Consider the following 14,361-nt stretch of genomic DNA (forward strand, 5'->3'; position numbering starts at 1 on the left):
CCCCAGCCTCTGCTTGCCTGAGTAGTGCAGGTGGAGGTAATAGCCAATTGCTTAATTGCTTGATTGCCTCCACCTGCCTGTGGCCCAATATAAGCCCTGCATTATGAGGCTGGGGAGATTCTTCTTTGGGGTTTCTTTTGTGTGGTTTGGTAGGTTTTTGTGAAGCCCCATTATTTTGTTATTTTTTGTGAGTTTTTGTTTGTGTTTTAGATTTAATAAATGTCTGAGTTTGTGTTTTTAGATCAGTTTCAGTCTTGTTTTTGGTACTTTGGACTCTGTTGTTGCGGCCCTGCGAGCCGGCCGTAACATGCACTCTTTGCTCTGTAATATCTGTAGCAATCGTCACATGCGACTCTGCTTCTCTCTGTATGAAAGTCCTGTAATGTGTCCTCTGTGAGGTCTATGTCACATCCATGGTGTATGGCTATGTAGTGTAGAACACAGCACACCACAAAGAATGCACTGACTTTCTGAGGGCTGTACAGTAATGTACCACCCAATCCATCCAAAATTCTAAAATGCATTTTCAACATTCCAAAGGTCCACTCAATCATTGACCCAGCCCAGCCAAACACATGATTAAAAGCAAGTTTCCAGTGCATTCTGGGCTCATTGTAAACACTATCTGAGGGGTGTAAAGCCGGTCTCCCTCCTACCTCATTCAAGTAGCTTACACAGTTAACTCCACTGCCTCAATAGCCAGCATTGGACTGCATAACTGAATACAGCTTTCCTTTAAAATAGTTAAACTGAAATAAACAAAATATTTCTTGTATCTGTGTTATATGTTTATGGATTCATATGTGTGGCACGGTTATAATGCCAAAATAGCACGTTAAAACCTGGTATGGGTTGGTTTGACTGCAAACGCATTATTCAACACCAAACTCACATAGTGAAAGTTTCTATTGACACATCCCTGATTGCACCAACAAACCCATGTTGACACAAGCAGATTAACCGCAGACCATAAAACTAACAACCCTGGTGAAAGTGAAAAATATGACACTAGCAATTCCAACTGTGTTTGTGCCTATGCTGTCACCAAAATAGGGCCCCTTTTCTTAATACTGTAACTTAATATAGCATCTCTTCATTTTAATCTGCTTGAATTGTATGTTCTGACAAAGGTTGATCCATCAGATTACTCTGCCTATCAATTAACTCCTTAATTATTTCATAATTGCTATCATTGCAAATAATATATAGTAAATGTATTCAGTTAATAAATAGTAATAGTAAATCTCATCTCATAAAAAACACGTTTTCAACGTACAAAAATGCCAAGTTACTCAAAAGTATTGATATCAAAATGACGCCAAGTTATGGTACTACAAACAATATAGGCTATCTTGCCTCACCGAAATTACATAAGATGTATTTCAAAGCAATGCTACCCAATATTTCCTCAATTCTTTCAAGTCACTTGGCCCTGTGTGTATAAGCATGCACTACATGGACAGGCCAAACATATGCGTGGATGGCTCTCTCACAGTCAAGATTGATTGAATCTGCAGGTGGGAATCCTGTTCGCTGTTTTGCTAAGCTAGAACCGGAAAACTTGATAGTGGAGAATAGGAGCATATGTCCCAGCAGGCTTTGCATATGAGAAAATAACAACAGTGTGAGAGAAATTATGACGAAATGATGAAATTGCGTAATTGAAACAATATGTTTTTAGTAGAATGGGTATGTAGGTAAAGGTTGAGATGATCACAGACTATAGTGCGGAGTAAATAAAGAGACCATGAGCGAGCTTAGTTTCATTATGAAACGGTATATATAGAGTGGAAGGTTAAGTAACGTATGAAATTTATTGCACTGATGTGCTTTTCTCATGGTCAGTAGTAGCAGTTATAATTATGAGTGAGTCATGATTTTAAATGTAATGTTTCAATGGGGAGTTGCAGAACGTACATACGTAGTAATTGTTTGTATGTGGCTAGATAGAGAACAGGGCGAGGTAACATGAATGTAGAAACGTGGCGTTTGCTGATAAGAAGGTTTTGTACGGTAGCCAAGTGAGGAAATATAGTTAGTAGAAATGGTACAGTGGTGAACCGGTGTAACTTTTTAATAAAGGAATATGTTTGCCGTCATGAAATGCATATGGGTGGCCGTGAGTGAGTTTTGGTAAAGCAAACATAAAAGTGTAAGAAAGCGTTAGTGTAAAGGAGGAAATTATCTGCCTGAGGGCGAGGCGGGATTCAATCCTTCAACCGGAGGTTTACCAGTCTGTGACTTTGTTAGTGCAGCACCATGATATAGCTATGCAATGCGTGAAATATCATTAGCAAACCTGTCCGTGGTTTTAAAGAAGAACACAGGCCAGTAAGCACAGAAGAGCTCCCGTTGAATCCATATGGCTTTGCAACATTGTAGCCGGTTAATAACGGACCGTGCAGACGGTACGTCATAATGCAGTGTATACGTTTGGTGAACTGCGGGTAGATATGGTGCAAAAGCAACAATTGAGAAGTAGTAGACAATTATTAGTGAGGGTAAAAGCAGGTTAAAGAAACATGTCCCTAGCTGGGTTTGAACCTCCAACCCCGTGGTCCCAAGACTGTAACCTTACCCACTAGGTCACAGGCAGATTAGCTGTTTGAAATGGAAATGTTTCAGAGTAAGAAGGTATGGGTATTTTGCATGTGTATGCAAGTTTTTGATTGGGTCGTGAGGGTGAGGATTTGGCTTATGTCGGTAAAATGTCCAATGGGGAGACATGTTGTTAGTGGGATAGGTGGCAGGAAAAATAAGAATGAGAAGAAGAAGAATAAGAAGAAGAAGAAGAAAGAGAAGAAGAAGAAGGAGAAAACGCAAAATCCCCTTAGTTTGGGGCTTTATTATGTGGACATGTGAAAGTTGTTTATGAAATCTGTCTGTTGAAATGAGGTCAGAATGTACAGAATTTAATGTTTTAAGGGCTGAGTGTCTGTGGCTGTTGTGGTTATTTCTGTGGGGAACCCTGAAAAGTGCCAAACTCTCGGTGCTGTATAGGTATGGGGCATGCCCCCGCCAAGGCGTAACTTGGCGGGATGGCATACCTGCCATCCCAATAAAAAACACGTTTTCAACGTACAAAAATGCCAAGTTACTCAAAAGTATTGATATCAAAATGACGCCAAGTTACGGTACTACAAACAATATAGGCAAACAATAAATGACCGAAATTACATAAGATGTATTTCAAAGCAATGCTACCCAATATTTCCTCAATTCTTTCAAGTCACTTGGCCCTGTGTGTATGAGCATGAACTGCAAATAAAATACATGGTAAGTGCTGAGGTTTAGCATTTGATGCTGCTCATGTTCTCGATATAAACATTAAGAGGGCACGAGTTAAAACATCTTGATTCAGAAATCTTTTTTTTTAACCAAATTTTCTGTTGCCCGGCTATTTTATTGCAATTTATTCTAACTAGAAATATAAAGTGTGAAGATAGACTGTCAATCATCTACATTATTAATGACATAATACTCACATGGCCTTCCTGCAGTTCCTGACTACTGGGAGCAGTCTCTGATGACCTGCTGCTGATGTGTTGTAGGTCTTCAAGTCAAACTCATCCAGGACCTCCTCTGACGTCAGTAACACAAAGGCCAGAGCTGAACATTGGTGTGGTTCCAGCTTTTCATCAGAAAGTTTTCCTGATCTCAGGGAATTCTGGATTTCCTGCACTAGAGAGCTGTCATTCATTTCATTGAGACAGTGGAACAGATTGATTGTCCTCTCTGCTGAAGATTCCTCTCTGATCCTCTCCTTAATGTGCTGAACAGTTTTTTTAATGCTCTGTGATCTGCTTTCTGTCTGTGTCTGTGGGTCTGGTACAGGTGATCTGCTTCCTGTCTGTGTCAGTAGACCTCCTAAGAGAGTCTGAATGTAGTCCAGAGAGAGGCCAAGAAGGAATCGGAGGAAAAGGTCCAGGTGTCCATTCTTACTCTTTAAGGCCTGATCCACTGCACTCCTGTGTAACTCAGACAGCTGCACTCTGTCACTGTGAGGTTTTGATTCTTCTGCTCTGAGTACATTTCTGTTCTTATTTACACAAGAATGAAACACAAACAAGGCAGCCAGATACTCCTGAATGCTCAGATGCACAAAGCAGTAGACCTTCTCCTGATCCAAGCCACACTCCTCTTTAAAGATCTCTGTGCACACCCCAGAGTACACTGAAGCTTCACTGACATCAATGCCACTCTCTCTCAGGTCCTCTTCGTAGAATATCAGATTGCCCTTTTCCAGCTGTCGAAAAGCCAGCTTCCCCAGTTTCAGGATGATTTCTGTATCTGATGCTGACATCTTCTTTGAGTCTGTCTCATCAATGCCATGATACTTCTGATTCTTCACATTAGTCTGAATTAGCAGGAAGTGTGTGTACATTTCAGTCAGAGTTTTGGGCAGATCTCCACTCTTTGCTTTACCCAACATTGTCTCCAGAACAGTAGCAGAAATCCAGCAGAAGACTGGTATGTGACACATGATGTAGAGACTCCTGGATGACTTTATGTGTGAGATAATTCTGCTGACCTGGTTCTGATCTCTGATTCTCTTCCTGAAGTACTTCTCCTTCTGTGGGTCATTGAACCCTCGTACCTCTGTCACTCGATGGACACACTCAAGAGGTATCTGATTAGCTGCTGCTGGTCGAGAGGTGATCCAGAGTAGAGCATTGGGAAGCAGATTCCCCTTAATGAGGTTGGTCAGCAGCACATCCACTGATGATGACTCTGTTATATCACAGCAGTCCTTATTACTTTGGAAATATAGAGGAAGTCGACACTCATCCAGACCATCAAAGATAAACAAAACTTTGACTTCATCACCTTCAACGCTTTTGATCTCTTTTAGTTGTGGAAAGTAGTGCTGCAGAAGTTGCATCAGACTGAATGGTCTGTCCTTCTTAAAATTCAGATCTCGGAAAGGAAGAGTGAAGATGAAATCAACGTCCTGATTGGCTTTTCCTTCTGCCCAGTCCAGAATGAACTTCTGCACAGAGACAGTTTTCCCAATGCCAGCGATGCCCTTTGTAAGCACAGTTCTGATGGGTTTCTCTTGTCCAGGTAAAGGCTTAAAGATGTCATTGCAGAGGATTGCAGTCTCCTGCGTGGTTTGACTCTTGGATGCTGTCTCAATCTGTCTGACCTCATGTTCATTATTGAACCCCCCACTTCCCCCCTCTGTGATGTAGAGCTCTGTATAGATCTCATTTAGGAGGGTTGGGTGCCCCTGCTGTGCTAAAGCTTCAGAGATGCATTCAAACTTCTTCTTCAGATGAGTTTTCAGTACCTGCTGGGCTCTTTTTATGGATTCATCTGAAGAGAGGAAATATGAGAAATAATCATTTTAAAAATGTGATTAACATTTACTCTCAATAACAGATTTTAAGAAAAAACAGCCAATGAAAATATTAATGCATTCAGTTTGCACAGTATTTCACATATAATTGTGTTACATACCTCAAACAGTATGTGACACACCTCTCACACAGCATTACACACCGCTCTCACAGTGTTACACACCTCTCACACAGCATTACACACCGCTCTCACAGTGTGTTACACACCTCACACACAGCATTACACACTGCTCTCACAGTGTGTTGCACACCTCACTCAGTGTGTTACACACCTCACACACAGCATTACACACCGCTCTCACAGTGTGTTACACACCTCACACACAGCATTGCACACCTCTCACAGTGTTTCACACCTCACTCAGTGTGTTACACACCTCTCTCACAGTGTTACACACCGCTCTCACAGTGTGTTACACACCTCTCACAGTGTTACCCACCTCTCACATAGTATTACACACCACTCTCACAGTGTTACACACCTCACTCAGTGTGTTACACACCTCTCGCACAGCATTACACACCTCTCACACAGCATTACACACCGCTCTCACAGTGTGTTACACACCTCACACACAGCATTGCACACCTCTCACAGTGTTTCACACCTCACTCAGTGTGTTACACACCTCTCACACAGTATTACACACCACTCTCACAGTGTTACACACCTCACTCAGTGTGTTACACACCTCTCGCACAGCATTACACACCTCTCACACAGCATTACACACCGCTCTCACAGTGTGTTACACACCTCACTCAGCGTGTTACACACCTCTCGCACAGCATTACACACCACTCTCACAGTGTTACACACCTCACCCAGTGTGTTACACACCTCTCACACAGCATTACACACCACTCTCACAGTGTTACACACCTCACTCAGTTGGTTACACACCTCACACAGCATTATATACCGCTCTCACAGTGTGTTACACACCTCACTCAGAGTGTTACACACCTCTCGCACAGTGTTACACACTTCTCTCACAGTGTTACACACCTCACTCAGTGTGTTACACACCTCTCACACAGCATTACACACCGCTCTCACACAGCATTACACACTTCTCTCACAGTGTTATACACCTCACACAGCATTACACACCTCTCTCACAATGTTACACACCTCTCACACAGCATTACACACCGCTCTCACACAGCATTACACACTTCTCTCACAGTGTTATACACCTCACACAGCATTACACACCTCTCGCACTGTGTTACACACCTCTCACACAGCATTACACACCTCACACAGCACCACACACCTCTCTCAGTGTTACACACCTCTCTCACAGTGTAACACCTCTCATACAGCATTACAGACCTCTCTCACAGTGTTACATAACTCGTAATTATAATCCATCATAAATACAACAAATCAGCAAGAAAGTACATACTGTTGCATTTGTACAATAAAGATCAAGGAAAAAACTGAAAATGGGTTCAAATGTCCTTCTACACTTCATTTCTCAGGTTTATGTTGTGGATGTGTCCTTGTGGTAATGTCTTTAAAGGTCACAGGGTCATTTTAAAATCCAATATTTTTATCCTGAGTGTTCTTTAGCCCTGGATACAACCTCAGGGCAGTCTGTCTAATTGGACAGTGGTTTAGTCACTTGCTTTTGAGCACAAGGTTCCTGCTTTGAATCCCCTTCAGGTACATTTAATCTCATGCACATTTTCTTACCCCCATAATCACTGCTTGATGCTATAGTTTCATTGAAATGCCTTTGTGTGCACATTGGTTGTGACATTTTCTATATGTAATATTGTGCATGTAAAACACTATAGTGAAAGTGTGAATGCTATAACTAATTTCAGCATTTGAATGGACACACATTAGCAATGAGAGAAAGCTCTTACTGTGCTGCTCATCTCTCTCCAGTGAGTCAGTGAGATCCTTCTGCTTCATGTTCCTCAGGATGTGGAGTGTGATCTTCAGAGACCTCTCACTGCCACAGGTCTCCAGCATCTTCTCAACTATGTACAGGGCCTCAGGATCCCCCTGCTCTCTCTCAGAGCATTCTGGGTAATCAGCAATTTGATGACTCTTGAACAATTCCTTCATCTTCATGAACTTATCCACCACATAAGGATCTTCAGACAGACTCTGACAGCATTCTGGGCAATCCTGACTCAGATGGCTTTGAAACAGCTTCAACTTCTCATTCTTCAGCTTCATCAGAGTGTGCAGGAGAGACTGAAACAAACACATGAAGAGGTGTGCTGTATCAGAGTGAAATAAACACATGAAGAGGTGTGCTGTATCAGTGTGTGAAATAAACACATGAAGAGGTGTGCTGTATCAGTGTGAAATAAACAGGAAGAGGTGTGCTGTATTCAGAAAACCTGAAATACAGAACACATGAAAAAGTGTGGTTTGTGACGAGGATGTTTATAATAAATCAAACTAGTTGACCATTAATAATATTATTATCAAATAATAATTAGATAAATGTTCCAAAAATCCCGGCCGGACCCACCCAACACACATGATGACTGGCTCCAGCCCCCACACAAACCTGACCAGATGGATGGATGGATGGATGGATGGAATTTTGTCTTGTTTTTTTTCCCTGACAAACACCTTTATTATTTAGGTTGGCCCAGTGTAAAGTACTCAGTTTCATGAACTTGGTTATTTTGTTTTTGTATTTGAATGGAGTATAAGATGTAGAAAAAATAATATTTTGTTGGCTGAATACCTCAATATTAATTTAAGTCAATATTGTCAAATAAAGTTAATACAACGTATTTATCTTTGCTCAGCCAACATAACAGAATTGTCACCAGATCAAAGATTTTGTAATCCAAAGAATGTTGAAAGTACAGCAAGCTTAAAAGTGCTAATGGAAACAGCTACTTAAAATTTTAGATGGGAGAACCAAACATTATGTTCGAAGGACGTAAGCTTTCCAGGCTTTATAATACCATGCTTCAGTACTTGAGGACTTAATGGACGTAACAATGCTCAAAATGGTATTACGACATCGCCTCTTTATTACAGTTCCTGAACTAAATGCTCAAGTAAACACACCAGGATCCTTTTTTTGTGGCAAGTGTTTGACAGCTAGAAAAGAGTCATATACTTCCAGGCACCAAACGTGCAGCAGTGCTAAACGCTCATATTAGAAGTCCAGCTTTTGCCCCTGATTGATTTATGTGGTTATGTGGGATACTACTTGTGATAAATCAAGAATTTCCATAGAATAATGCAGTTTCTCTGTGCAATACATTTAGTAAATGTCAGTTTGGAGTCTTCCTCTGCTGCCATTTGTGGGACTTGCTAAAGGAATCTGGACTTTCTGTGAGGCAGGGAGGATCAGGCAGCACTCCAGAACTGGATTAGACGTTAAGTTGTGTCTTTTGAGGGGTTAAATGCAGCACATTAGCATTAGCACTAACGCTTCTTTTGCACAGCCAGGAGCTTCACTTACTGTTTCCACTAAAGATTCCCTTCTTCCCAAACATTTCCAATTTTTAAATCAAGGGAAAACATTTATACCATTTGGTGATTTGGCACTCTCTGGTGATCTTACACACGCAAAGTGGCGGTAACCCAAACACAAGTGTCTTTGCTACATTCAGACTGACACAGTCATTTTCCTGTCCGGAGCTGGCGCTGTTTAAATAGCAAATGAATTTGCTCCCATCTGGGCGAGTTGGTCTTAAGATCAGGTGTGGTCAGGCGCATCGCAATTTTGATCCAGCTGAAAGTGACGAACTAAAAACCGCATTGCTACTTTAAGGGCTCAATATTAATACAGAAATGTGCACCTACATAAACGCCATTTACCCTCCTGCCTGTTACGCTCACAGGGGCGCATAAACACATCAAGATTCATGTGAGTTATTGTGTATATCAAAAATACACAATAATAAATATAACGTCATAATAGATCAATATTGATCTGAATTAGACAATCGCAGTAATGAGAAATGAAAACTGGCCATAATATATGTGAACCATAGGGGAGCCCACTCCATCAACATCCAGGAGATGTGCCATATGATCCATGCATTTCGTTGGCAGATTATCCTGGATAAAGACATGACTCCTTTATATTGGCCACGTCATCTCGTCTTCTGGGGAATCCCCCTCCTGGAGGGGTGGCTGTTAGGGGACAATGGCTATCCGTTAAAGACAGCTGAAGATAATATAATAGAGTGCTGTGAATAGTCATTCAATCTAAAAAATCACAAAACCATGCACTGATAGCCCAATAGAGAGGACGTTTGGAATGTGAAAATACACTTCAGATGTTTGCATAAGTCAGGTGGAACTTTACAATACAGCCCTCAGAAGGCCTGAATATTCTTTGTGTGTGTTGTGTGTTGCATAACGTTGCCAAAGTCATGGATGTCTCAGACATAAATGAGGACACATTAAGGACTTTGAAGGCTGAAACTGAACTGCATGTGCTGAGCATATTAATGAACGAGATACCCCAGCAGCACGGGCGAGGAGGAATCAGCTGGCAGAAGAGCTGCTTCATCTACAGCCTGTAAGCAGACAAAATGTTCATTTGATCTAAAAACGTCACAAAGTTTGCCAGTGAAAACTGCATTTATTTGCCATTTTAACGATGTCATGCATTTTTGCAATTAATTTCAAATATGGTCTCTGGATTCACTGGGCACATGGTTGTGTTTTTTAGATTGTTCCGAATCTTGTACGATTCAAAACAAGTGACTCAATTCGCAATTAACATGTTGTCTCCTTTTATTATGACATAAATTCGAGATTATGGACTTAGGACATCTGATTAGTCAGAGGTAAATCTATCTTTTTAAATCCACCATTATATCATCAATCCACCAAGGTGCAAGTGCAGGTGGCTTTCAGAATCTGAGATGTGAGATGATATGCTGATTGGTTTATCACATGCTTATACCCAAGACACACCTATAAATTAAGACAGTAAGTTCAGCCCATTGGAACCTTGTGCCTTACATTGTGCTCAAATAATCCACTGTTAAACGAGTATAAGTGGGTTTGGACACAACCTAAATATATGTGTGCCACGTGCTTTAGACTAGGCACTAAGATCATTAAAATAGAGCATTTTTTATTACATTTTTTAAATAGTAATAATTTACCAAGTAAAAAGCTGGTTTATTGTGTTCATATGATATTCCAATTTGGATGGTCATGAATAATATAAAAAAAGATGCAATACGTTATTAAAGTTAAGGGCAATGTTAAGGGCACATTACCCTTGCACTACATTATATTGGCATTATATTTACTCAAATTAATTTACTGCACCAAGAAAACACATAACCCATTAAAAACTAGAAAAAAATAACTCATACCTTTTTTGAGGAAGATAATTTCTCTGAACTCTTCTCTTCGAAAGAGCTGGACTCCAGTGACTGCTGGATCCTGTGAACAAAACAGGGAGACAGAGCTTCCAGTTAAACTCATCCTGCAACTGTGGCTCTAACTCAAAGCACATGGAGACAGAGCTTCCAGTTAAACTCATCCTCTTACTGCAGCTCTAACTCACAGCACATGGAGACAGAGCTTGCAGTTAAACTCATCCTCTTACTGCAGCTCTAACTCACAGCACATGGAGACAGAGCTTCCAGTTAAACTAATCCTCTTACTGCAGCTCTAACCCAAATCACATGGAGACAGAGCTTCCAGTTAAACTCATCCTCTTACAGTAGCTTTATCCAGAGTATCCCAGAAGAATCTGTTTTACACAATGTGTACTGAACCATTTGCGCAGTTTCTCTCTTGTACACCCAGCAGAGTTAGAAATGAATCAGCGCTGCGCACAGAATGCGCAAAGAAAGTTCTGTCAGGAAACTCAAAAATCGCAGCTGATCAATCGCTTGGCTCCATTAACCGCATACCCGCGCGTTTCCACAATCATCCGATTGCATACAGACAACACTCTTCTCTTACCCATCCAATCACAGGCACACATCACCAATGGGGCGACTTATTAAACCACCAATCAGACCTCTCAGTGCTGCTGCTTGCCTGCGCTGCTTTTGCCTGCTTCACTGCTGCTGCTCAGAACTGCACTCACCCTCCACCACCCCAGCACCTACTGTTTGGATCTGCTCCTAGATACTGGGGGGTTTACTGGTATTCCTCCTGTTTAGTAGGGGAGATGTATAGTACTCCCTGTTAGATAGGGTAATGCACCTTGGTGCGTGCACTAATACCTGAAGCAGATCCATTCACTGCCAAACCCAAAATATGTATTTACATATCCATGTAAATATTTTAGTACGTACGTAGCCCCTGAAGAGATGTGGGTGAGAACATTTTTTTTAAATATTACTGCGTTCCCTCGCAAAAAAATGTAAAAAATTAAAATAAAGATAAAAGATGTTAGCTGTTAGACTATTGTGAATACATATAGCCTACACTCCATTCCTCTGACACACACATAATAAATAATTAGATAATATGCATTTATATTGGTTAGTGAGGGCTAGTTAGACCATTCTGAATACGTATAGCCTTGCGACACTCAGTAAGTCTTCTGTCACACACAGTACATAAATACATTATGTGTTTATTTACTCGTGTGTGTTAGTTAGTGAGAGGGACAGCTAGCTAGACTACTGTGAATAGCCTACTTGCAGTCATTCCTCTGTCACAAACTGTTGCTTGCTAGCTATATCTTATGCTCAGCAATTTGTGCACAGGAGCAAATATTAATACATATGCCTAGCATCGATAGCTATACAGCTGTCGGGGTAGCAGGGTTGATGACTGGGTTGCCAGACTGGGGAACACTCCCCTAAATGTAGGGGATTAAAAACATTATTTGGGGAAGTATTACTAAAAATGTGTTTGGGTCAATGACAGATGGGGGATTTTAAAAGGAGGTATGGGGGGAAATTGTGAGAAATGTGTATGGGAGTCAGTTGAAGATGGGGATTTTTGAGGAGTCTGGATGTTGAACTACCAGTTGCTTCCTGGAATTATCAGTTTTGCGATTCGACCTGCTTGTGTTTTACTGTGAACTTGGCTTTAAATATAAAGATGTCAGCTGGCTAGACTAATCGTTCAGCTTTACTTTGAACATTCCATTGAACAAGTAACAGTAAACAGATGTGCTAGCTACATCATACGGCCTCATAGAATTGCGATTAATAAAGGCTAACATCACACTAGCCCTTGCTTCGTGTAAGTCCGATCACCACTGCAGTGAAGTTAACAGTCAACTGGCTACGATTCCTGCGAGAAATGTGTAGTCACGCTGAAGTGCACACGTGTCGTCCACGATCTAAAGCTCCATTTTGCACTGCCTAAAGCTACTCTTAGGAACTAACATTGGGAAATGAACATGATCCAGTGCTCAAACATTTGGAACATTTGCTTAGCTTTTAATTCATTATTCAGCTGGGGGATTGCAACATTAGCCACTTAGCATGCCAAGAACTAGATAACATTAGCTGGCCTAGTTAAGAACCCATCTGATTAAGAACGTATCGCTTGCTGGCTAGCCAATAACCAACCCATTAGCAGTTGCTAGGCTTCCTGTTGTAGTATCTGTTGGATGAATGAGGATAATGGTTGTTTCATTAAACGTTTATTGACACAAACTGGGATTCATCATTGTATGTACAGAGGTTACGCATGAGACATGACTAATGTAAGAGACTGACAAGTGACACTACACTATATTGGTTTGTTTACTTTACTGCCCTGCGTATGAACACGCATATAAAATAGTCCATTTATATGACACCTGGCTGTCTACTGCTGGTAGATTGACAGAAGTGCTATGGAGCATTTAGATCTTTAAACAAATGGGTACTTAACTATGTAGTTAGTGCCCTAAGTGGCTAATGTCGCAATCGCTAGCTGAATAATGAATAAAGTTAAGCAAACGTTGAGTTGCTTGATCAAAATAACGACGCTTCCTTCCTTGTCATCATAAGAGGACAGCCTGAGGGCAGTTCATCAACCCTGCCAATCCTGACAGAAGCTCTAGCCAGACAGACAGCCAGATACGAAGATATAGAGATCTACAGTTGAGGCCAAAAGTTTACATGCACCCAGGCTAATTATATTCAAACTCAGTTTTTCACAACTCTGCACATGTCATGTTACCATACATTTATTTTGGCAAGTCAATTAGGGTATCTACATTGTTCACATCAGAAGTCATTTTAAAACAATGGATTAGAGACAGATTTATTTCAGCTTTAATTCACGATATCCGAAATCCAGAGGGTCAAAAGTTTACATACACCAAGTGCATTGTCACTTTGAACAGTCTGGAAGATTCCAGAAATTGATGTCATGACTTTGTAGAAGCTTCTGATTAGCCAATTGTCATAATTATGAGTTACTTGGGAGTTATTTGGCACCTGAGGCCGTATTCAAGGGCCTACCTTTAGAGCCACTGCCTTTCTGCCCTTGATACCATGGGAAAATCCAAACAACTCAGCCAAGACCTCCACAAGCCTGGTTCCTCTTTAGGAGAAATTTCCAAACAACTGAAGGTACCACGAGCATCTGTACAATCAATTGTATGCAAATATAAAAAATCTTGGGAACACACAGACACTGCATCATTCAGGAAAGAGGCACAAATTAACTACCAGGACTGAACAAACTTTGGTCCGAAAGATTAAACTGAACCACAAGACAACAACAACGGAACTGGTGAAGGAGTTGGAGGCATCAGGCACCAAAGTATCTACATCCACCATTAAGAGAATCCTACATCGCCACGACCTGATAGGCTGTTGCACAAGGAAGAATGCCCCTACTCAAGGACTAGCATAAAAAAGCCGGAATGAAGTTTGCAGATGATCACAATGATGAAGACTTAGCCTTTTGGAGGAATGTTCCCTGGTCAGATGAACAAAAATTGAACTGTTTGGCCATAACTATCAGCGCTATGTATAGAAGAAAAAGGCTGTGGCATTTAATCCAAAGAACACCATCCCAACTGTTAAGCATGGGGGTGGCAGCATCATGTTGTGGGGGTGTTTTGCTGGAAAAGGG

General features: G+C 41.1%; 1 protein-coding gene across 4 annotated transcripts in view; it reads right to left on the reverse strand.

Annotated features, from left to right (window-relative positions):
- The window catches only part of LOC135246862 (NACHT, LRR and PYD domains-containing protein 3-like), a 48,654-nt gene extending 37,890 nt beyond the window's left edge, over positions 1-10,764 (reverse strand). For all 4 annotated transcript variants that reach the window (XM_064320156.1, XM_064320155.1, XM_064320154.1 and 1 more), the window contains exons 1-3: positions 10,692-10,764; positions 7,239-7,575; positions 3,486-5,316 (exon numbers count right to left, since the gene is read on the reverse strand). In XM_064320156.1, coding sequence (XP_064176226.1) covers positions 3,486-5,316; positions 7,239-7,557 — 2,150 coding nt within the window. In that variant the 5' untranslated portion in view covers positions 7,558-7,575; positions 10,692-10,764. The remainder of the gene's footprint in view (positions 1-3,485; positions 5,317-7,238; positions 7,576-10,691) is intronic.
- Positions 10,765-14,361: the final 3,597 nt, after the last annotated feature.

This window comes from Anguilla rostrata, unplaced genomic scaffold (assembly GCF_018555375.3).
Source record: "Anguilla rostrata isolate EN2019 unplaced genomic scaffold, ASM1855537v3 scaf0955, whole genome shotgun sequence".
NCBI classification, from domain to species: domain Eukaryota; kingdom Metazoa; phylum Chordata; class Actinopteri; order Anguilliformes; family Anguillidae; genus Anguilla; species Anguilla rostrata.